Source organism: Anoplopoma fimbria, chromosome 19, assembly GCF_027596085.1.
Source record: "Anoplopoma fimbria isolate UVic2021 breed Golden Eagle Sablefish chromosome 19, Afim_UVic_2022, whole genome shotgun sequence".
Classification (NCBI taxonomy): Eukaryota; Metazoa; Chordata; class Actinopteri; order Perciformes; family Anoplopomatidae; genus Anoplopoma; species Anoplopoma fimbria.
Window position 1 is genome coordinate 29106961 of NC_072467.1, and position 22986 is coordinate 29129946.

At 45.0% G+C, this 22986-nt stretch overlaps 1 protein-coding gene across 1 annotated transcript; it reads left to right on the forward strand.

Annotated features, from left to right (window-relative positions):
* Positions 1–753: 753 nt before the first annotated feature.
* On the forward strand, positions 754–22707 carry LOC129108366 (receptor-type tyrosine-protein phosphatase beta-like; the record flags this gene model as incomplete). Its single annotated transcript, XM_054620151.1, is given in 18 exon segments — positions 754–848; positions 3656–6291; positions 10631–10889; positions 12139–12444; positions 13100–13363; positions 13919–14182; positions 14299–14568; positions 14685–14951; positions 15090–15356; positions 16208–16471; positions 17138–17401; positions 17732–17995; positions 18203–18466; positions 19470–19736; positions 20023–20286; positions 21488–21754; positions 21862–22173; positions 22429–22707. Coding segments are annotated over 18 exon segments (7030 nt in total), but the record flags the coding sequence as incomplete, so codon positions are not given.
* Positions 22708–22986: the final 279 nt, after the last annotated feature.

Sequence of the window (22986 nt, forward strand, 5' to 3'; positions counted from 1 at the left end):
ACAAATACCAAAATATACAATAACTCACCTGTACAGGTAACCAGACTATCACACAGAGAGAACCCACGCCGACACAGGAGAACACGGAGAGAACCCACACTGACACAGGAGAACACGGAGAGAACCCACACTGACACAGGAGAACACGGAGAGAACCCACACTGACACAGGAGAACACAGAGAGAACCCACACTGACACAGGAGAACACGGAGAGAACCCACACTGACACAGGAGAACACGGAGAGAACCCACACTGACACAGGAGAACACGGAGAGAACCCACACTGACACAGGAGAACACAGAGAGAACCCACACTGACACAGGAGAACACAGAGAGAACCCACACTGACACAGGAGAACACGGAGAGAACCCACACTGACACAGGAGAACACAGAGAGAACCCACACTGACACAGGAGAACACAGAGAGAACCCACACTGACATATTATTATTGGTATTAATATTAGTGTTATTGTTATTATTATTATTAGTGTTTTTATTATTATGATTAGTGTTCTTATTATTATTAGTGTTATTATTATTATTGTTATTATTATTGTTATTATTATTATTATTATTATTATTATTATTATTATGATCTTTAATATCTGAACGCGTCTTTAGGTTTCTGGGCGGCTGCTCCTCCTCCTGCTGGGTGTTTTGTTGTTCTGCGGGTTTATTAGAACCCTGAACATGGAGGAAGTCCTCTGGTATTTCCTCCGACTCCTCCACCGGTGGAGAGGAGGAAGCTGCTCCTCGTCGCTCATCTGAAGCTGGAGACGAGTGAAGCAACATGGACGCTCCGCTGCTGCTGCTACTCCTACTGCTGAGATCCAGCTGTGTGTGTGAGTACTGATGATGGGATGGTGGTCTGGGTCTGGGTCTGGGTCTGGGTCAGGGTCAGGGTCTGGATCTGGATCAGGATCAGGATCAGAGACATAAAGACTGTGATCGGCAGAAAACTCATTTCAACCAGATTTTGAATTCAGATTCTGATGACGGAGTAAAGATGTAGTACTTACTAGTACCACGGAGTACTCAAAGTACTAGTGTAAAAATACAGGAAACAACGGGTTATCAAATGTTGTGTTTAGGGAACGATGAAGTACATGACTGTTAGTAGTTTGAAATACAAAGTATAGAGTACCTGATGTTAACTTTTGTCTGTTTGTTCACCAGAAAACATAAAAACTATATGTTTTATATATTTTATAAACTCTGATTAATCATTTAGTGTCGGTATTAACTCTGTTACTGCATTTTTAGTAATAATACACAGTAATAATACACAGTAATAATACAAAGTAATAATGTACCATTGAACTCCATAAAATCAATCACTATAATATAATAATATAATACATATATACCAATCTTCATAAGGAGTACTTTTGGCACATTTTGATGATAATATTTGTGTACTTTTAGTAAAGCAAGATTTTGAATGCAGGACTTTTACTTAACAGAGTATTTCTACACTGTGGTATTAGTACTTTTACAGCAACTTGCATATTAATCATATCTAAATGAATGAACTGAAGTTATGATTTATTATTAATCGATGGAAGAAGTACTTTGACTTCTTTAACTTCAGTGAAGAAATAGTTTACTTTAGTAACTGTGAAAAGTAGTGAAGTAAAGGAAGTAAAAAGTATTTAAATAGTACTTTAACCCAGACGCCTCTTTAAACATCTCCGAAGCTGTTAGACGCGTTCTCAGGATCAGATGAGGGTTCATCGTTGTGGTGCTGCTGGGGGGGTGTGATGTGAGACTGTCTGTCTGTCTGTCTGTCCCAGTGTTGGTCTGACAGCATTCTGGATCTCTGAACGGTTCAGATCTACGGAGTTCCAGTAATGAATACTAGAAGATAAACGTGGATCATCTCAGTTCTCACGTTCATATAAAGATCTGAGTTCTCTGAGATTCTCATGAAGAAGAAACCCGATCAACAGATCTGTTAAACCAGAGGGATCAATAACCGATGAGGAGGGAGGATCAATACTCTGATCAGATACTCAACAACCAATAACCTCGTCTCATCAGCATAGAGCTGCACAAAATGAAAATCCTCCAATAAAGTACACAGAAATCTAAATTATACTTTATATTAATAAGAGCGATAGTACTACTAATACTACTACTATTAATGATAATACTGATTATTTGTGTACTGTTACAAAGTACTCTCCAGAATAAACACAATAAAACAAATGTGGACGAATAGGAGGAAGATAAAAATGTAAAATGTTCTCTTGAGCATAAACAACATTAAATATGATAAAAAATATCTAGAAATAATTAAATGTATATATATATATACATTATTTTGTATGTATAAATACAGATTTTTTCTTTTTACAGAAAGAAAACAGTAGCACTGAAGTATGAGTTTGAATGCAGTACTTTTACTTGAGAGAGTATTTCTACACTGTGGTATTAGTACTTTTACTGAGGTTAAAGATAAAAGTATTTCTTCCACCACTGATGAGAAGTGTGAATATTAATAATATCTATGACAAAGTGATAGTCATAAAAGTTCATAATACTTCTTGTTTTAACTTCATTTTTCTTAAATTTAGTTTGGAGAGCTGACGTGATGACATCACTTCCTGTCAGCTCCTGTTTCTGGACTCAATCTGTCTTTGTGAAACATAAAGTGAGACCCTGAGTTTTACCTGACAGGCTACCTGCCAAACATCAGTGTGTCTCAACAGGAAGTCAGTGAGTTCACACTTCCTGTCATTGTTGGTCACTCAGTCGGACAGGAAGTACGTCAGCGCTTTACTTCCTGTCAGAGGCTCAGCCAACATGTTTCTGTTCATCTCTCCTCTGAGGGTTCTGTGCAGATAAATATTATAAAGTATCTCTGTGGAGCTCAGCGCTCAGATATGGAAAGTCCTAAGTGTCATTAAACGCCTCTCTGGTCGCCTGGTTTAAGTTCAAAATGTTCAAAACGTTGCGTTTGAAGGCGGCTTTACAGCGTTTCTCCTGGTGGAGATGAGCTCCTCCTCCTGATTCATAAACACAAAGTCTGAGGAGGAAACTCTGAACACAGTTATGAATCAATCTGAGAACATCTTTGATCTTTGATCTGAGAACACCGAATCTGTTAAAGCTGATCTTTTCAGAATGTTCTTTTGAGTCCATTGTTGGTGTGGAACACATTAACACAGAACGTTGTGAGGAGAGATTTGTCAGGTGGTCAGATGATCGATTGGATTATAGGTATGGAACTGTAGACTCTACAGCAGGTAAGACAAGGATCTGAAGGTCTTTGTTCTACTGGCTGTGAAGGGTTTAGAACCAAGATTACTTGAATACTTCAAAACATTGTAAGAAGAACGTTGATCACATAAACCAGGTGAAGGACCTTCTACCATCCGTCAGACCTTCACTGGTTCAGACCTTCACTGGTTCAGAGCTCCACAATGATAAGAACAGAAACACTAGAACGAAGAACAGGTTTCCTTCATAACTATAATAATAATATTTAAGACTCTCATCAGAGCCACAATGATTAAAGTCCTCTGAGCTCAGACCACATGATACCAGCCCACATGTGTCCAGAACTTAAAGGACAGTCGCTGGTTCGATCCCGGGTCGGGGGATGTGGGTTGAACTTTGTTTCACTCCTTTTTTCTTCATTCTACAGACACCACCTCTGTCTCCGTCTTCTATTCATCCACCCTTAAACCACCGGGACCCTCCAGCACCGTCACTGACCAACGAGTACCAGACACGGTAAAAACCCACCGGACCACCAGACCAGCCAGGTCCTCAGAACTCCACAGTTCAACCAGTGACGGAGCCTCAACGCATGAGAACGACATCACCCAACCTCCATCCAGGAGGTCGGTAACCATAGACTCCAATCCTGATGGTTCTACTTCAGTCACAGAGCTCTCTGCTCCAGCCGGCGGCCATATTGTTTCCTGGAGTCCGGCCGCGTTCACATCAGTCCGATCAACTGATGTTTCAGCTACAAATGTACTTCAGCTCAGAACCGAAGCCAAGACATCATCAGAACATCCAGAAGGTTCGACTGCGTCCTCCTCGTTTAGCACTGATCCTGAGTCTGAAACGGCAGCTGTGACTCCGGTTTCCTTCACAGCTTCTTCAGAGACATCCGACCTTCTGAGCACCTCAGAGGTCACTTCCAAGGTCACCTCTGGGGTCACCACCACCTCTGAGGTCACCTCGGAGGACACGGTCACCGCCAACGTCACCTCTGGGGTCACCTCCAACGTCACCTCTGGGGTCACCTCCAATGTCACCTCTGGGGTCACCTCTAACGTGACCTCTGGGGTCACCTCCAACGTCACCTCTGGGGTCACCTCGGAGGACACGGTCACCTCCAACGTCACCTCTGGGGTCACCTCGGAGGACACGGTCACCTCCAACGTCACCTCTGGGGTCACCTCGGAGGACACGGTCACCGCCAACGTCACCTCTGGGGTCACCTCTGGGGTCACCTCTGGGTTCACCTCCAATGTCACCTCCAACGTCACCTCCAACGTCACCTCTGGGGTCACCTCGGAGGACACGGTCACCTCCAACGTCACCTCTGGGGTCACCTCGGAGGACACGGTCACCTCCAACGTCACCTCTGGGGTCACCTCGGAGGACACGGTCACCGCCAACGTCACCTCTGGGGTCACCTCTGGGGTCACCTCTGGGTTCACCTCCAATGTCACCTCCAACGTCACCTCCAACGTCACCTCCAACGTCACCTCGGAGGACACGGTCACCGCCAACGTCACCTCTGGGGTCACCTCCAACGTCACCTCTGGGGTCACCGCCAACGTCACCTCTGGGGTCACCGCCAACGTCACCTCTGGGGTCACCTCCAACGTCACCTCCAACGTCACCTCGGAGGACACGGTCACCGCCAACGTCACCTCTGGGGTCACCTCTGGGGTCACCTCTGGGGTCACCGCCAACGTCACCTCTGGGGTCACCTCTGGGGTCACCTCCAACGTCACCTCCAACGTCACCTCGGAGGACACGGTCACCGCCAACATCACCTCTGGGGTCACCTCCAACGTCACCTCTGGGGTCACCTCTGGGGTCACCTCCAATGTCACCTCTGGGGTCACCACCACCTCTGAGGTGACCTCCACGTCTGAGGTCATGTCAGAGGTCACGTCTGAGGTCACGTCAGAGGTCACGTCTGAGGTCATATCAGAGGTCACCTCTGAGGTCACCACCATGTCAGAGGTGACCTCTGATGCTACTGTTGGTTTATCTGCTGTTTGGGACACTGAGTCAAACAAAGACACAACTTTAACAACATATTTAATTACTGACCAGAACATCTCACCTGTATCCAACACCACGACACCTCCTCCTACGACCTCTACGTCTATGATGGATACACCTCCTCCTACGACCTCTACATCTATGATGGAGACACCTCCTCCTACGACCTCTACATCTATGATGGAGACACCTCCTCCTGCGACGTCAACGTCTATAATGGAGACACCTCCTCCTACGACGTCAACGTCTATGATGGAGACACCTCCTCCTACGACCTCTACGTCTATGATGGAGACACCTCCTCCTACGACGTCAACGTCTATGGTGGAGACACCTCCTCCTACGACGTCAACATCTATGATGGAGACACCTCCTCCTACGACGTCAACGTCTATGATGGAGACACCTCCTCCTACGACGTCTACATCTATGATGGAGACACCTCCTCCTAAGACGTCTACGTCTATGATGGAGACACCTTCTCCTACGACGTCTACATCTATGATGGAGACACCTCCTCCTACGACGGCTACATCTATGATGGAGACACCTCCTCCTAAGACGTCTACATCTATGATGGAAGCACCTCCTCCATCAACTCGTGAACCCCGGCTGACCGTTTCCCAAACTTCAGCCTCATTAACGGCGGTCTCCACTGTTCATCCAAAAGACTCAGAGACTGAAGGTGCACCACCAATCTCTCCAACAGGGGTGGTGTCTCCAGGAAGGATCACCACCTCAGCTCCACCCACTACCGCTCCTGAAACTACACCTACGTCCACTACACCACCTTCAACCACGACAACCACCATCAAATCCACATCACCCACCACAACAACCAGTACATCACCTGTTGCTCCAACTACAACCAGAACGACCACAACTCCTCCTCCTCCAACTACACATCCTCCTCCTCCTCCTGCAACTACACCTCCTCCTCCTGCAACTACACCTACACCTCCTCCACCTCCTCCTCCGACTACAACTACACCTCAGCCCACGCCTTTAGCATCAACCACCACTACACCTGTAAGTATTCCTGTTGCTTTTCATTTGAACCTGTGTTCACTGCTGTTAATCAATAATGATATATTTAAACAGCAGTCTCCTGGGTGAAAGTCCTGTGTTTGTTTGATTCATCTATCTGAACACCACATCCGTTGCTCTGAGAGTTATCTGAAGGTGAAGTCTCTTACAGACGGTAACGTTCCTCATGCGTCTGTACCAACGTGGAAAACCAGAGTTCTAAAAGGTTGAAAGCCTAAAAAAGATAGTGTCCATCAGCAGCTTTGTGCCTTGTGTCCATGAGCAACCTTCACTTGTTCATCAAACCTTGGATCTGAGGCTGCATCCTGATTAGATAACTCCTATTCCACCATAACAGTAGCTGGTTGTGATTGATGGTTCTCAGTTTGAAGCTGAAGGCGTTGGCCGTTCTCTGTTCAGAGATTAAAGATGGCGTCCTCATGGAGATGAAGAAGCTCCAGATGTTTGAATCCGTCTCTCATGAAAACATCAGTTGGCCTCCGTCAGCTAAGGACAGACTGAACGTAGTGAGGATGACTGGACACATTTCTAACTTTATATTCTCCGTATGTCAGCTGATCTGGAGATGTACCATTTATATTTTTCATTAATGGAGCAGACGGATTTAAGATGGTGATGTTCAGATACAACATGTTTTCAATTCAATTCAGTTTATTTTGTATAGCCCAGAATCACAAATTACAAATTTGCCTTTACAATCTGTACATGTGACATCCTCTGTCCTTCCCTCACATCCTCTGTCCTTACACCCTCACATCCTCTGTCCTTCCCTCACATCGGCACAGGAAAAACTCCCCTAAAAAACCCCTTTAACAGGGAGAAAAAAGGAAGAAACCTCTGGGAGAACGACAGAGGAGGGATCCTTCTCCCAGGATGGACAGAATGCAATAGATGTCATGTGTACAGAATGAGCAGCATAACAGAGATACAACACATTCAATGTATATGACATAAATGATTCATATAATAAGACGACTTATAATAACAGCAGCAATTATTATAGTCGAATTATAATTATGAAATAGGGATAGTAATGTGATTAATAATAATAATGGAAGTAGCAGTGGGTGTCAGTCGGCTCACAGCAGGAGGCACGACTACGGTCCAGGTACCACAACGATTCATGGAAACCTGCAGAACGAGAGAGCAAAAAGGGCTTCAGGGTGGAAGTAAAGCTAAAATGCTTAATGGTACAGGTAATAGTAATAGTAATGTGACTAGTAATAATAATGGTGGTAGCAGTCGGTGTCAGCAGGGCCGTAGCAGGATGCACGACCACGGTCCAGGTACAGCCACGATTTATAGAAGCCTGCAAAGCGAGAAAGCACAAAGACTCCAGGGTAGAAGCAAGTCAATAAGCGTAATAGTACAGGCAATAATAATAGTAATGTGACTGATAATGATAGTGGTAGTAGTAGTGGGTGTCAGCAGGGCCTCAGTAGGTGGCACGATGACAGTCCAAATATAACCCCGATTCCTGGGAACCTGCGAGGCGAGAAAGCACAAGAACTCCGGGGAAGAAGCAAAATCAGTAATGTGCATAAATAGGAGATTAATACATAAAGAGAGAGTGAGAGAAGAGGAGAGAGGAGCTCAGTGTATCCTAGGTAGTCCCCCGGCTGTCTAGGCATATAGCAACATATCTAGGGGCTGGACCAAGGCGAACCTGAACCAGCCCTAACTATAAACCTGAACCAGTCCTAACTATAGACCTGAACCAGTCCTAACTATAAACCTGAACCAGTCCTAACTATAAACCTGAACCAGTCCTAACTATAAACCTGAACCAGTCCTAACTATAAACCTGAACCAGTCCTAACTATAGACCTGAACCAGTCCTAACTATAAACCTGAACCAGTCCTAACTATAGACCTGAACCAGTCCTAACTATAAACCTGAACCAGTCCTAACTATAGACCTGAACCAGCCCTAACTATAGACCTGAACCAGTCCTAACTATAGACCTGAACCAGTCCTAACTATAAACCTGAACCAGTCCTAACTATAAGATGTTTGATGGTGAGTTAAGTTTCAGACTCTATCAGGATGTTTGAGGCAGCAGGTTCACAGAGAAGATCATGTGATCTGATGCATGTTATCTACCTGCTCAAAACACCTGACAGTCAACGCTCAGGACGTGTCATAATAATAATAACAATAATATTAATATTATTATTATTGATAATAATAATAATATCATATTTTTACTACTGTTATGATGATAGTAATAATATTGGGAGTAATGATAATCTGATTACGTCATTCTTATATTGATATTAATTCAGACCTCTTAGGCTCACATGTGATGATGTCACTTCCTGTTTCAATTCAATTCAATTCAGTTTAGTTTGTATAAATCACAAATTACAATTTTGCCTCAGAGGGCTTTATAATCTGTACACATGAGACATCCTCTGTCCTTAGACCCTCACATCCTCTGTCCTTAGACCCTCACATCCTCTGTCCTTATACCCTCACATCCTCTGTCCTTACACCCTCACATCCTCTGTCCTTAGACCCTCATATCCTCTGTCCTTAGACCCTCATATCCTCTGTCCTTAGACCCTCACATCCTCTGTCCTTAGACCCTCACATCCTCTGTCCTTAGACCCTCACATCCTCTGTCCTTAGACCCTCACATCCTCTGTCCTTAGACCCTCACATCCTCTGTCCTTAGACCCTCACATCCTCTGTCCTTAGACCCTCACATCCTCTGTCCTTAGACCCTCATATCCTCTGTCCTTAGACCCTCACATCCTCTGTCCTTAGACCCTCATATCCTCTGTCCTTAGACCCTCACATCCTCTGTCCTTAGACCCTCACATCCTCTGTCCTTAGACCCTCACATCCTCTGTCCTTAGATCCTCACATCCTCTGTCCTTAGATCCTTCTCCCAGGATGGACAGAAGTCAATAGATGTGATGTGTACAGAATGAACAACATAACAGAGATGCAACACATTCAATACATATGACATAAATGATTCATAGAGTAGTAAGCAGAGTAACGAAGGAAAAACATTAAGACTACTTATAAAAGCATCAATGACAATAGTAGAATTATAATTATAGTATAGGGAATAATATTAGTAATGTGACTAATAATAATAATAATAATAATAATAATAATAATAATAATAATAATAATAATAAAAGTAGCAGTGGGTGTCAGCAGGGTCTAAGGTTAGATATAGGTCTATAGTTAGATATAGGTCTAAGGTTAGATATAGGTCTATAGTTAGATATAGGTCTATAGTTAGATATAGTCTATAGTTAGATATAGTCTATAGTTAGATCTATAGTTAGATATAGGTATATAGTTAGATATAGATCTATAGTTAGATATAGTCTATAGTTAGATATAGTCTATAGTTAGATATATAGATATAGTCTATAGTTAGATATAGGTCTATAGTTAGATATAGTCTATAGTTAGATATAGGTCTATAGTTAGATATAGGTCTATAGTTAGATATAGTCTATAGTTAGATATAGTCTATAGTTAGATATAGTCTATAGTTAGATATAGGTCTATAGTTAGATATAGTCTATAGTTAGATATAGTCTATAGTTAGATATAGGTCTATAGTTAGATATAGTCTATAGTTAGATATAGTCTATAGTTAGATATAGTCTATAGTTAGATATAGGTCTATAGTTAGATATAGTCTATAGTTAGATATAGGGCTAAGGTTAGATATAGTCAGATATAGGTCTATAGTTAGCCAACACCTCTGGATGAAGAGTAGGTTTCTTGAGAAGAGGTTTAATTACAGTTAGTTAGAAGGCCTGTGGTACATGGCCCGTTAGTAAAGACAGATTGATCATTTCTAATCCATCCATCCATCCATTTTCCGTAACCTGCTTATCCAGTTAAGGGTCGCAGGGGGGCTGGAGCCAATCCCAGCTGTCAATGGTTGAAGGCAGGGTTCACCTGGACAGGGTTCACCTGGACAGGGTTCACCTGGACAGGGTTCACCTGGACAGGGTTCACCTGCACAGGGTTCACCTGGACAGGTCTCCAGCCTATCACAGGGCAGACATATAGAGACAAACAACCACTCACACTCACATCCACACCTACGGGCAATTTAGAGTCTTCAATGCACCTAAGCTGCATGTCTTTGGACTGTGGGAGGAAGCCGGAGAACCCGGAGAGAACCCACGCTGACACAGGGAGAACATGCAAACTCCACACAGAAGGTTGTCCAGCCCGGGAATTGAACCCCGGCCCCTCTTGCTGTGAGGCGACAGTGCTAACCACTACACCACCGTGCAGCCCCTCATTTCTAATCATTTTTAAAAAAAAATCTAATTTCAGGCTTCCAGCTGCTTCGTAAACGTCACTGAAGTCAGCTCGAGCTCCCGTTCCGTCGCAGTGACGTTCACCACCACCGGTGTCTCGTGTTCCTTCAACCTGTTCACTGACGGGGACTCAGAGGCCTCTGATTGTGACCCGGATGGAGAGTCCAGGACTAGATTCACCTGTCAGGTCCCGGATCTGGATCCCGGGACTTTGTACCGTTTTACGGTGATGTCAAAGGAGGATGGAGGGAGGAGCAACGTGTCGGTGCACACAGGTGAGTGGACATATCTTTATTATAATTATTATTATTAGACATGAATCCCGGCTTTTGTTAACTGTTTCCTTTTACATGGAAATTAATTTGGTATTTTCAACTTAGGTATTGTTAATTATCAGGTTCTCTCAAAGGGTAGCTTTATGATAATAATAATAATAATAACAATAATAATAATGATACTAATATCAACAATAATAATAACAGCAATGATATTAATTGCAATTATAATAATAATAATAATTATTATAACATTAATATTTAAATAAGTAAATTAGCATAACAAGCTTTGTACAGTCCAACACATAAAATATCAGGATGTAAACAGTATTAAAACTGGAGAATTATTAATATAAAAAGAACAACACAGTGAAATAATAATATGCTGATTCTAGAGTTGGACATTGTTTGTCTCTAGAGTTGGACATTGTTTGTCTCTAGAGTTGGACATTGTTTGTTTCTAGAGTTGGACATTGGTTGTTTCTAGAGTTAGAGATTGTTTGTCTCTAGAGTTGGACATTGGTTGTTTCTAGAGTTAGAGATTGTTTGTCTCTAGAGTTGGACATTGGTTGTTTCTAGAGTTAGAGATTGTTTGTCTCTAGAGTTGGACATTGTCTCTAGAGTTGGACATTGTCTCTAGAGTTGGACATTGTTTGTCTTTAGAGGTGGACATTGTTTCTTTCTAGAGTTGGACATTGTTTGTCTTTAGAGGTGGACATTGTTTCTTTCTAGAGTTGGACATTGTTTGTCTTTAGAGGTGGACATTGTTTCTTTCTAGAGTTGGACATTGTTTGTCTTTAGAGGTGGACATTGTTTGTCTCTAGAGTTAGAGATTGTTTGTCTCTAGAGTTGGACATTGTTTGTCTTTAGAGGTGGACATTGTTTGTCTCTAGAGTTAGAGATTGTTTGTCTCTAGAGTTGGACATTGTTTGTTTTCCATTGTTTGTCTCAGAGTTTTCCATCGTTTGTTTTTAGAATTGGACGTTGTTTGTCTCCAGTGGACATTGTTTGTTTCTAGAGTTGGACATTGTTTTCCATTGTTTGTCTCAGAGTTTGACAGTGTTGAGCTGCAGGAAGCAGAGTCTCATCAGGGAGGAAAATGATGAACAGCAGGTCACAGATCATTGTGGGGGGGATCCTTCTCCTCGCCCCACCCTCCCTCTTTTTTTTCAGTTTCCTGTCCAGCTCCATGAAAACGTCTTTTGACAATATTTTTAATCCTCACCCATCCCCTTCTGTTTTGTCTCAGACCCGGTCGGTCCGGCTCAGGTAGACGTCCAAGTGGACCAGGATCAGTATAAAAGCCAGTCTGTGGTCCACAGTGGTTCTTCAGGTCTGCGGGTGTCCTGGTCTCGTTCTGCTGGTCATGTGGACTGGTATGATGTGACTCTGGAGGACTCCAGCTCCGGAACCACCCTCAGGACCAGAATCATGGACTCTGCAATCCCCCAATCTGGTTTCAGCTCTCTGGTCCCCGGAACTTTGTACACCGTCAGTGTGGTGGCTTCAGCCGGGAACAAGAGCGCTCCACCTGTCCACAGGACAGCATCTACAGGTGAGACACACCTGGACACCCAGACTCCTGTGGTCCTTCAGGGAGGACAAGCCGTCTCTCCTAAACCTCTTTTGATACCAGACACCTTTTAACCTCCCTCTCTCATTATGTACTAGTGAAGGTATGTAACCATGGAAACCCTGTGTGTCTGTATAGACATAGTACTGTAGGTATGTAACCATGGAAACCCTGTGTGTAGGTATGTAACCATGGAAACCCTGTGTGTAGGTATGTAACCATGGAAACCCTGTGTGTAGGTATGTAACCATGGAAACCCTGTGTGTCTGTATCGGCGCATTACTACGTTTTCGTCTGGCTTTACTTCAGGAGCCTCAACATTTCTTGCTGTAGTTACGATCATAGTTATATTATTTTATAGTTATTATTGGGTTTTCTTCCATTTCTTTCTCTTGAGCCTATTTTAGTGATTTTATTTATTTGAACATTTTATATTTCCAAATCTATTTATTGTTTATTTCTAATGATTCATTTATTTTCTCTGTGCTGTTTGAATCCGAACCAGAGGGTCTTTATAAACAGACCTTTAAATATTAAGAAGATGAATAGGAATAAATGAGGTTCTCTTTGGTTCAGAGGAGACTTCCTGTCGGTTACAAACACCTCCACACATGAACCACCCGTCTCTGTCCTCCAGCTCCGTTGTCTGTCCGCGGCCTCCAGGTGGCGTCTTCTTCCACACACAGCCTCCGGGTCTCCTGGCAGGTCGGTCCGGGCCGAACCGAGCGGTTCAGGGTTCTGCTGACGGATCAGGACCGGGTTCTGCTGAAGAACGTCACTCTGCCAAACACCGAGACCTCCGCTGAGCTGGACGGCCTGCAGCCCGGCACCCTGTACACCGTCACCGTGGTAACAGAGTCAGTCGGTCTGACGAGCTCCGCCTCGAAACAGGCGGTCACAGGTAGATATTATGGGATGTTCCTGCTAGCCTCTTGTAGAATGCTTGTATTGGTTCCACTGGACATTCCTCAGTGAACCTTTGTGTCTCACTAGTTTGTGGTCCGACGTTGCTCAGTTTGAGCTGAAGATCATCTGCAGCTTTATTTTGAAGGCCTGGTGGGAATCACCTGAAGATACACCTGAAGGTCCTTTTTTAGAGGAAAAGAGGGAGATTTCAGCTCTGATGGTTTCACAGCAGCAGATATTTGATGTTTCTCTCTTTTTCAAAGATGTTTTTTGTGTTTTCGCCTTCATCTGATAAAGTGTAGAAATGGAAGAATCAAACTCGTGGCGTTCACTGTAACCGCTCAGCCACTAAACTAACTGTTTGCTTCACTTCCCAACGCAGTCGACCCGTTTCAGGGTCTCACCAAACGGACCAAAGGGTTCTGTAGTATTGCTGGTTTAGACTGAGACGAGGCTGAAGCTAGGATGGGCAGAAGAAAACTACGTGGTGGAAGTGAGGTGACATACGGACATTTACTGAGTTTACTTTAATCAATCCCCCCCCCCCCAGTCCCAGCACGGGTCTCAGATCTGAGGTTGGACAACAACGGCAGCTCAGACAGTCTGCAGGCCTCCTGGATGTCTCCTGAAGGTGGTGTGGACGTCTACCTGGCGACCCTGTCGGCTCTGGGGTCGACCCCCCAAGAGCGCCGTCTGCAGCCCAATATCACCCATGTGGTCTTTGATGGTCTGACTCCCGGTCGCAGCTACCAGCTGTGTGTCCGGACCACTGCTGTAGGACAGAGCTCAGAGACCAGGACCAGCGCGAGGACAGGTAGGTGTTCAACAACACCAGGAGACCATAAACAGGTCTTTATTCTTAAAACAGTTTTATACAAGTGTGGCTTTCTGTAGTCTTTGTTTTAATGATAGCTCCCCGTCATGTCTCAGTCCCTCAGCCGGTGTCGTCTCTCTCCATGACGTCCTTCGGTGACGGTGGGACACTGATGCTCAGCTGGTCGCCCCCCAGAGGAGACTGGGAGAAGTACAGCGTCCTGTTGAGGGACGTCTCGGTGGTTCTGGTGAACCAGACGGTCAGTAAACTGAGCAGACAGCACCTCTTCTCCTTACCCGGTCTCGTGCCGGGTCATCTCTACGGTGCAGACGTCACGGTTCACAGTGGCATTCTGGGTAACACGGCTCGCTGCCACGGACGTCTGGGTGAGTTCACATTCACACCTTATGATATCTTGAAGTTGAGTGTCTGTTATAAGAAAATAACCATTTTGTCATAAACGATATTATTGATTCTCATCTTGAATATATCGTCCCTGCAGCCCCTCGTCCGGTGCAGCAACTGCTCGTCCGTCACGCTGATGAAACCACTCTGAGTGTCTCCTGGCGTCCTCCGGTCGGTGAGTGGGACCTCTTCACGGTGGTCCTCAGACAGGCGGACCCCCCCACCGCCGAGGCTCAGAGGATCCTCTCCCGGGAGGCCAGAGAGTGCACCTTTACCAGCCTCACCTCAGCACGCCTGTACGCCATCACCGTGACAACCAGCAGTGGAAACCTGACCAGCTCGGCCTCTGTGACCGCCTGGACCAGTACGTGTGGTTTATTATCCGTATGACATGTTGTCCCACTTTGTTACAGGTTTATTATGAAAACAAATCAGCTGCTGGTCTGCAGGGTATCAAACCACCGAGCTTCGTCCGTCTCACACTGTCTCCCTGTCCTCTCAGGTCCGCCTCAGGTCACCGGGCTGCGGGTATCGAACCGTGGCAGCACGGACAGCCTGGAGACGCACTGGGATCGGGCCCCCGGGGACCTGGACTCGTACCGCGTCCTCCTGGTCCAGGACAGCAGCGTCATCAAGAACCAGAGCGTGCAGGCCGACGCCACCGGCATCACCTTCCAGAGCCTGAGACCCGGAGCTCTGTACCGGGTGGTGCTGACCGGCGTCAGAGCGGGACGGAGCTCCAGACAGACGGTGGCTGAGGGACGAACCGGTGAGACGAGGACGTTATAAGGATAATAAAGGATTATCTTATCTTATCTTATCTTATTTTGTGATTGTCTGTGTGTGTGTGTGTGTGTGTGTGTGTGTGTGTGTGTGTGTGTGTGTGTGTGTGTGTGTGTGTGTGTGTGTGTGTGATTGTGTGTGTTTGATTGTGTGTGTTTGATTGTGTGTGTGTTTGTGTGTGTGTGTGTGTGTTGATTGTGTGTGTGATTGTGTGTGTGTTTGTTGTGTGTGTGTGTGTGTGTGTGTGTGTGATGTGTGTGTGTGTGTGTGTGTTTGATTGTGTGTGTGTGATTGTGTGTGTGTTTGATTGTGTGTTTGATTGTGTGTGTGTGATTGTGTGTGTGTGTTTGATTGTGTGTGTGTGTGTGTGTGTGTGTGTGTGTGATTGTTGTGTTGTGTGTGTGTGTGTGTGTGTGTGTGTGTGTGTGTGTGTGTGTGTGTGTGTGTGTGTGTGTGTGTGTGTGTGTGTGTGTGTGTGTGTGTGATTGTGTGTGTGTGATTGTGTGTGTGTGATTGTGTGTGTTAACCTGGAAAACAGGAAGTTATTGAAAAGCATGAATTTGTCTGGAATTGTGTTACAACAATAAAAGCTGTGAATGTCCTTCAGTCAGAGACTTCCTGTCAGAGACTTCCTGTCAGAGACTTCCTGTCAGGACAAGCTTCATTGTTAAAGAGTTTGACTATGCGTCTCTTCTGTGATCGTCTTCACTGAGCTGATGTTTGTGCAGGTTTAGAACCAAACACTGTAAAAACAATGAACAACGTCTAGTTTCACATCTGAGAAATGTAAAGTGAGAGGGACAGCTGTTCATGTCTCCCCACCGTCTCCCCCCTCAGCCCCGGCTGCAGTGGGTGAGGTAACGGTCAGTAACAACGGTCGTATGGACTTCCTGAGCGTGTCGTGGCGTCCGGCTCCAGGTGAGGTGGACAGTTACCTGGTGACGCTGAGCGACCGCCAGAACACTCTACACACCGTCTCCGTCTCTAAGTCCAGTCCAGAGTGTGTTTTTAACTCTTTGGTGTCCGGACGTCTCTACAACATCTCCATCGCCTCCCGCAGCGGAACCCACAGGAACCACACCTTCATCCAGCAGAGAACACGTACGTACCTCAGGCAATGGGTCTGCTGTCTGCAGGTCTGTCTGCTGTCTGCAGGTCAGTCTGCTGTCTGCAGGTCTGTCTGCAGGTCGATCTGCAGGTCTGTCTGCAGGTCTGCAGGTCGATCTGCAGGTCTGTCTGCAGGTCTGTCTGCAGGTCAGTTGGCTGTCTGCAGGTCAGTCGGCTGTCTGCAGGTCTGTCTGCTGTCTGCAGGTCTGTCTGCATGTCTGACTGCTGTCTGCAGGTCTGTCTGCAGGTCAGTCTGCTGTCTGCATGTCTGTCTGCATGTCTGTCTGCTGTCTGCAGGTCTGCCTGCTGTCTGCAGGTCTGTCTGCATGTCTGTCTGCTGTCTGCAGGTCTGTCTGCAAGTCTGTCTGCAGGTCTGTCTTAGCTGTAAACAGAAAAGATTTCTGCACAAGGATCTACAGCCGGTTTAGAAATACTGCAGGAGTCAATATCAACAACATCTAGTCTAAAACATTCTGGTGCCAGTTGCTACAGAATCGTGTAAAAACGTTGATGTTTTAAGATTGAATGTACTATGAAATGACCAAACCCTGAAATATCCACTTCTGCACAGATGACTCATTTTAATACTTTTCTATATTAAATGTTTTTGTCAGTGATTCATGAATTTGAAATTTTTGTTTACCACCTGTCCTCTCTCAGAGCCGTCGCAGGTCCAGAACCCGACAGCAACCCACGCAGCGCGCGACGACTACCTGAAGGTGTATTGGCGCCAAGCCGCTGGAGACTTCGACTTCTACCAGGTGTTCATCAAACACAACAACGTGTTCCTGCAGAACAAGACGGTTCTGAAGTCGCAGAACGAGTGTGTGTTTACTGGCCTGGTGCCTGGCAGACTCTACACTGTGCTGGTGAGCACCTGGAGTGGGAAGTACGAAACCAGTGCCTCCACTCACGGCCGGACCTGTGAGTGACCTTTTGACCCCTCTGATAAAAGAACCCCATACTCACCACTGGTGGGCCCAACATGTAAAGTTAAAGTTTGGGACTGCTTTGCATCAGCAGCCTCAGCTGTTCTCAGGTCAGCCTTCACTTAAAGGAGGTTTATTACACCTTTACTTGAAATCAAAATACTGACCAACTACCTGTTTTCTCTCTGAAGATATATAATTATTTGAATGCGATTTCCTGGCCTTGAAAATGAAGCCATAACTGTTGGAGTCCAGTCTCTGGTTCCCAGAACCAGATCAACTGTCTGCAGAAGGACTGACACCGTCTCTGCTGTCTGTCCTTCAGTTCCAGCGGCAGTCCGGTCCCTGGTTCTTGCTGGACGGGGTACCGAGGACCTGCGTGTGACGTGGTCTGCTGCCCCAGGTGACGTGGATCACTACGAGGTGCAGCTGCTGTTCAACGACATGAAGGTGTTTCCTCCCATCACTCTGGGTAGCGGCGTGGGAGAGTGTGTGCTGTCATCGCTCACACCTGGCCGGCTCTACAAGATCCTGGTTTCCACCTTCAGCGGCCCCAACCAGAGGGCCCAGTTCATCGAGGGCCGCACAGGTCAGACTCCGTGTGACGAGGACAGACGTGAACAGTGTGGCAGTAATACAGTGTTACAGCATTATAGTGTTCTGGTGTAAATATCCTTGCAGACATTAAAACCATAAAGAGCTCTTTACTTCTCAGAACAGAACAGAACAGAACAGAACCAAACAGAACCAAACAGAACCAGCCGCTGTGGTCTAAAAGCCTCTCTTGCCTCCTCAGTTCCCAGTAAGGTGAAGAACATCCACATCAGTAACAGCGGAGACAGCAGCAGTCTGAAGGTGAGCTGGAGTTCGGGTCAGGGTGACGTGGACGGATACTCTGTGTTTCTGTACAGAGAGGACAGACGGCTGGACGTCCGGCCCGTCCTCAAACACCACAGCGAGGTGACGTTCGGCTCCCTGCAGCCGGGACAGATGTACAGCGTGACGGTGCAGTCGGTGAGCGGAGAGCTGCTGAACAACAGCACGGCCACGGGACGCACAGGTACTACTGTACTGCACTGTACTACACTGTACTGTACTGCACTGTACTAGACTGTACTAGACTGTGCTACACTTTACTACACTGTACTACACTGTACTGTACTGCACTGTACTAGACTGTACTAGACTGTGCTACACTTTACTACACTGTACTACACTGTACTGTACTGCACTGTACTAGACTGTACTACACTGTACTACACTGTACTACACCGTACTACACTGTGCTACACTTTACTGCACTGTAATACACTGTAATACACTGTAATATACTGTACTACACTGTAATATACTGTACTGCACTGTACTACATCGTACTACACTGTGCTACATCGTACTACACTGTGCTACACTATACTACACTGTACTACACAGTACTATACTGTACTGCACTGTACTACACTGTACTACAATGTGCTACACTGTACTACACAGTACCACACAGGTTATACACTGTATTGCACTGTACTACACAGTACTACATAGTACTACAGTGTACCACACAGGTCAGAGAGAGTACTACACAGTACGTAGATTTATATATATATATATATATATATATATATATGTTACACTGACCCGTTTATATTACAGCCATTGATTTTACAGTGAAACATTAATAAATATTCATAAAGCTTTATAACAACAATCACGTTATAAGAACTTATACGGTCAACTATCATCGTACTTCAGTACTTCTTTCCAGAGATCTTTGTGTATTATGATTCACAGAGTTGAAATACATCAAATGTTTTTAAAGTGCATCATATTGAGATACATAAGTATCATAAGTACATGTGGTCTTTGTTTGCATTAAGTCAAATTCATATTTCAATGTTTTGTGTGTTCTCCTTTTATCGATTTAATATACTCTATATTTCATCACACCATGATACCTTAATCATACTTGTGTACTTGTATGCTGCTTATACTTTAACCGTGATACCTTTCATCCTCCTAGTGTACTTGTACTGCTGATATGAAGTACTCCTTGTGTCCCTCAGTGCCCTCGGCGGTGACGGGGCTCCAGGTGGAGGAGCTCCTCCCCTGCAGTCTTCAGGTGAGCTGGGTGGAGGCTCTGGGGGTTTCTGATGGATACGTCCTGCAGCTTCTGGACCAGCGCGGCGGTCTGGTGTCCAGCTCCTCCCAGCCCTCCGGACGGACCCGGTTCAGGTTTGAGGGCCTGACCCCGGGCAAGAGGTACCGGGTCCTGGTCCAGACCACCAGCGGGGGCGTCCACAGCCAGGGAGTCAGCGCCGGGACTCGAACACGTGAGACGGCTTTAAAATGAAGATATCTTTTTTTTAAAAAGAAAGAAAGCAAAGTTCAACTTTTCTGTTTGTCAAGAAAAAAAGTTATTATGTTATGAAATAAAAAACTTTAAATAAAAGTAGTGAAATTTCCAACACGAAGGCATAATAATCTGAATTTGTTCATAGAATAAGTGGTGATTTTTAAAGAGATGTCAAGAGAAAATAAGATGTTTATTCCAACATGTAATATTTCTATATAGTCAAATCTATATATTATATAACAGAACCTCCTCTTTCCTGTCAGGTCCTGCAGCCATCACCGATCTGTCCATCAAAGCCAACAGCACCACCCACCTGTCCTTCAGCTGGTCTCCACCTGACGGAGAGTTGGACCTTTATGATATCTTCTTGTATAAAAGCGACGACTCGCTGCAGGACCGGCGACGCATCCAGTCCAGCAGTCAGCAGTGCTCCTTCCAGGGCCTGAGACCTGGAGCTCCGTACAGGGTGGTGGTGGTGACGCACAGCGGGGAGCAGACCAGCCAATCAGCTCTCTGGGCCCGGACAGGTGAGGGGGGGGAGATTATCTGTTAATGATTAAGTTCTTCACAAAAATATGATCAGTCGGCTAATTAACGCCAAAATGAATGCCGAAAAGAAGTCACGTTGAATACTGAACCAAACAAATCCGCCTTCTAGATTTTCTGACATTTATCATTATTCTGAAGAACTCATGTTTTGGTCTGAAGACATGTGCGTGGGTCTGCTGCTTATTTGGCCATAAATCACCAAACTAGCTGGATATTTGTAGTGAATCTGTAGAAACATACATAACCATCACAAAGAACCCAACATGTGAGTGGAAGAACGCTGACATGTGAGTGGAAGAACGCTGAGTCAGCAGACGTTTTCAAGATGAAACACCAGATGATTAAATATAACCAACCGTCACTTTGATCTGAAACCTCCAGCTGGTTCCTTCTGCTCAGCACAGACCGGGGTTAGAAACAGGATGGACGCCTGTAATTGTTATTATTATTATATTATTATTATTATTATTATTATTATTATTATTATTATTATTATTGTTTTATTATATTATTATTATGGTTATTATTATGGTTATTGTTATGGTAATTATTATGGTTATTATTATTACTATTGTTATTATGGTTATTATTATTATTATTATGGTTATTATTATTATTATGGTTATTATTATTATTGTTATTATTATTATGATATTATTATTATGGTTATTATCATTATTATTATTATTATTGTTATTATTATTATGGTTATTATTATTATTATATTATTATTATTATTATTATTATTATTACTATTATTAGTATTATGGTTATTATTATGGTAATTATTATGGTTATTATTATTATTATATTATTATTATTAGTATTATGGTAATTATTATTATGGTAATTATTATGGTAATTATTATGGTAATTATTATGGTTATTATTATTACCATTGTTATTATGGTTATTATTATTATTATTGTATTATTATTATGGTTATTATCATTATTATTATTATTATTATGGTTATTATCGTTTTAGTTATTATTATTATTATTATGGTTATTATGGTTATTAATATTATGGTTATTATTATGGTTATTATTATTGTTGTTTTTGTAATTATTGAACAGAAAAAGGTTTTAATAATTTTGGACTGACAGGTGTCAAAAGGCTGGGATTAAAACCTTTGTCCTCCATCTTTGTCCTCCGTCCTCGTCCTCCATCTTTCAGTCCCAGCAGCCGTGGTGTCTCTGACGGCCCACAGTGGAAACCAGTCTGAGTCTCTGTGGGTGGACTGGGATCGAGGCAGTGGGGATCTGAGCGGCTTCCTGTTGAACCTCTACGACCCCGGCGGCTCTCTGAGGGCCACAGAGCAGCTGGGCTCCGACGCCACAGAGTTCGTCTTCTCAGGCCTGGTGCCTGGTCGACTGTACCGAGCCGAGGTGCTGAGCCTCAGCGGAGAGCTGAGCAACGGAGCGAGCACACTGGGGAGGACTGGTGAGATGTTACTGGTGCTCCTGGAAGGTCGAGGAGGTCCAATACAAACGGTTCTTTGAGTCCAGAAGTCTGATTAGACTCTGACATGTTGTTCCCGTCCTCCTCAGCTCCCAGACCTCCCACCTCCTTCCTGTTCGGGGGGGTCACCAACACCTCCCTGGAGGTCTCCTGGAGCGGCCCACTGGACTCGGACTACGACAACTTCGACCTGCAGTGGACTCCTCTGGACCGGCTGTCCGTCATCGACCCGTACCACAGCCGCTCCTCCTGCAGCCGCATCCTGAGAGGGATGTTCCCCGGACGGCTATACGCCTTCAGCCTGCGCAGCGTCAGCGGGGCCACGGAGCCCGGGGCCCTGCCCACGGAGCCCGGGGCCCCGCCCACCTTCAGCACCGCCATCCACAACAGCATCCGGACCAGTAGGTGGCTGCTCCTCAAAGGGTCTGAAAATATAGAATTTAGTAATGCAGGAAGTGAAATAACAACAACAACAACAACGATAACGATAACGATAATAATCTAAAATAAAATACAGTTTTGAACAATGATTCATTATTATTTTCTGTTACTTATTTTTAAATATATTAAAATACATGAATAGATTAACTCTAAGGTACCTCAGTATGTGTGTATTAATACTACATTGGGTGTACTTGTACTGTCTCTTGCCGTAGAGCCCGAGCGAGTCCACAGCCTCCACTGTCGCCCTCAGAGCTCCACCTCCATCTCCTGCTCCTGGGAGCCGCCGGAGGCCGACTACGACTCCTACAGCATCGAGTGTCTCCACCAGGACTCCAGGATGCTGGTCTACTCGCGCCGCACCGGCAGAAACTCCACTTCCTACCTGGTCACCCAGCTGGAGCCCCACAAACAATACACTGTCTCCGTGAAGGCCATCTCAGACCGGACCACCGGGGAGGAGGCTCTGGACACCGTGGTCACCATGATCGACCGTAAGACACCAAACGTGTCTCTGAGGTACAACAGTGGGATCACCAATCAGAATAGAACAGGCAGAAGCGGGGTTGCGGTGAAATCAACTTATGTAGTTTATTTATAAAAAGGTGCAGGGGGAAAAGGGAGGGGGCAAAAGGCAACTCAAATCTTCACCGGGTTGGCGGCTGTCGTCAGGGTGCCCTTTCTGGCTCTTCCTGGGGTGGGGCCAGAGAGAGAGAGAGAAAGATAGTCCAAGTTTAGTGGGGTCTGTGGTCCCTGCCACTGACCTCTTCGCC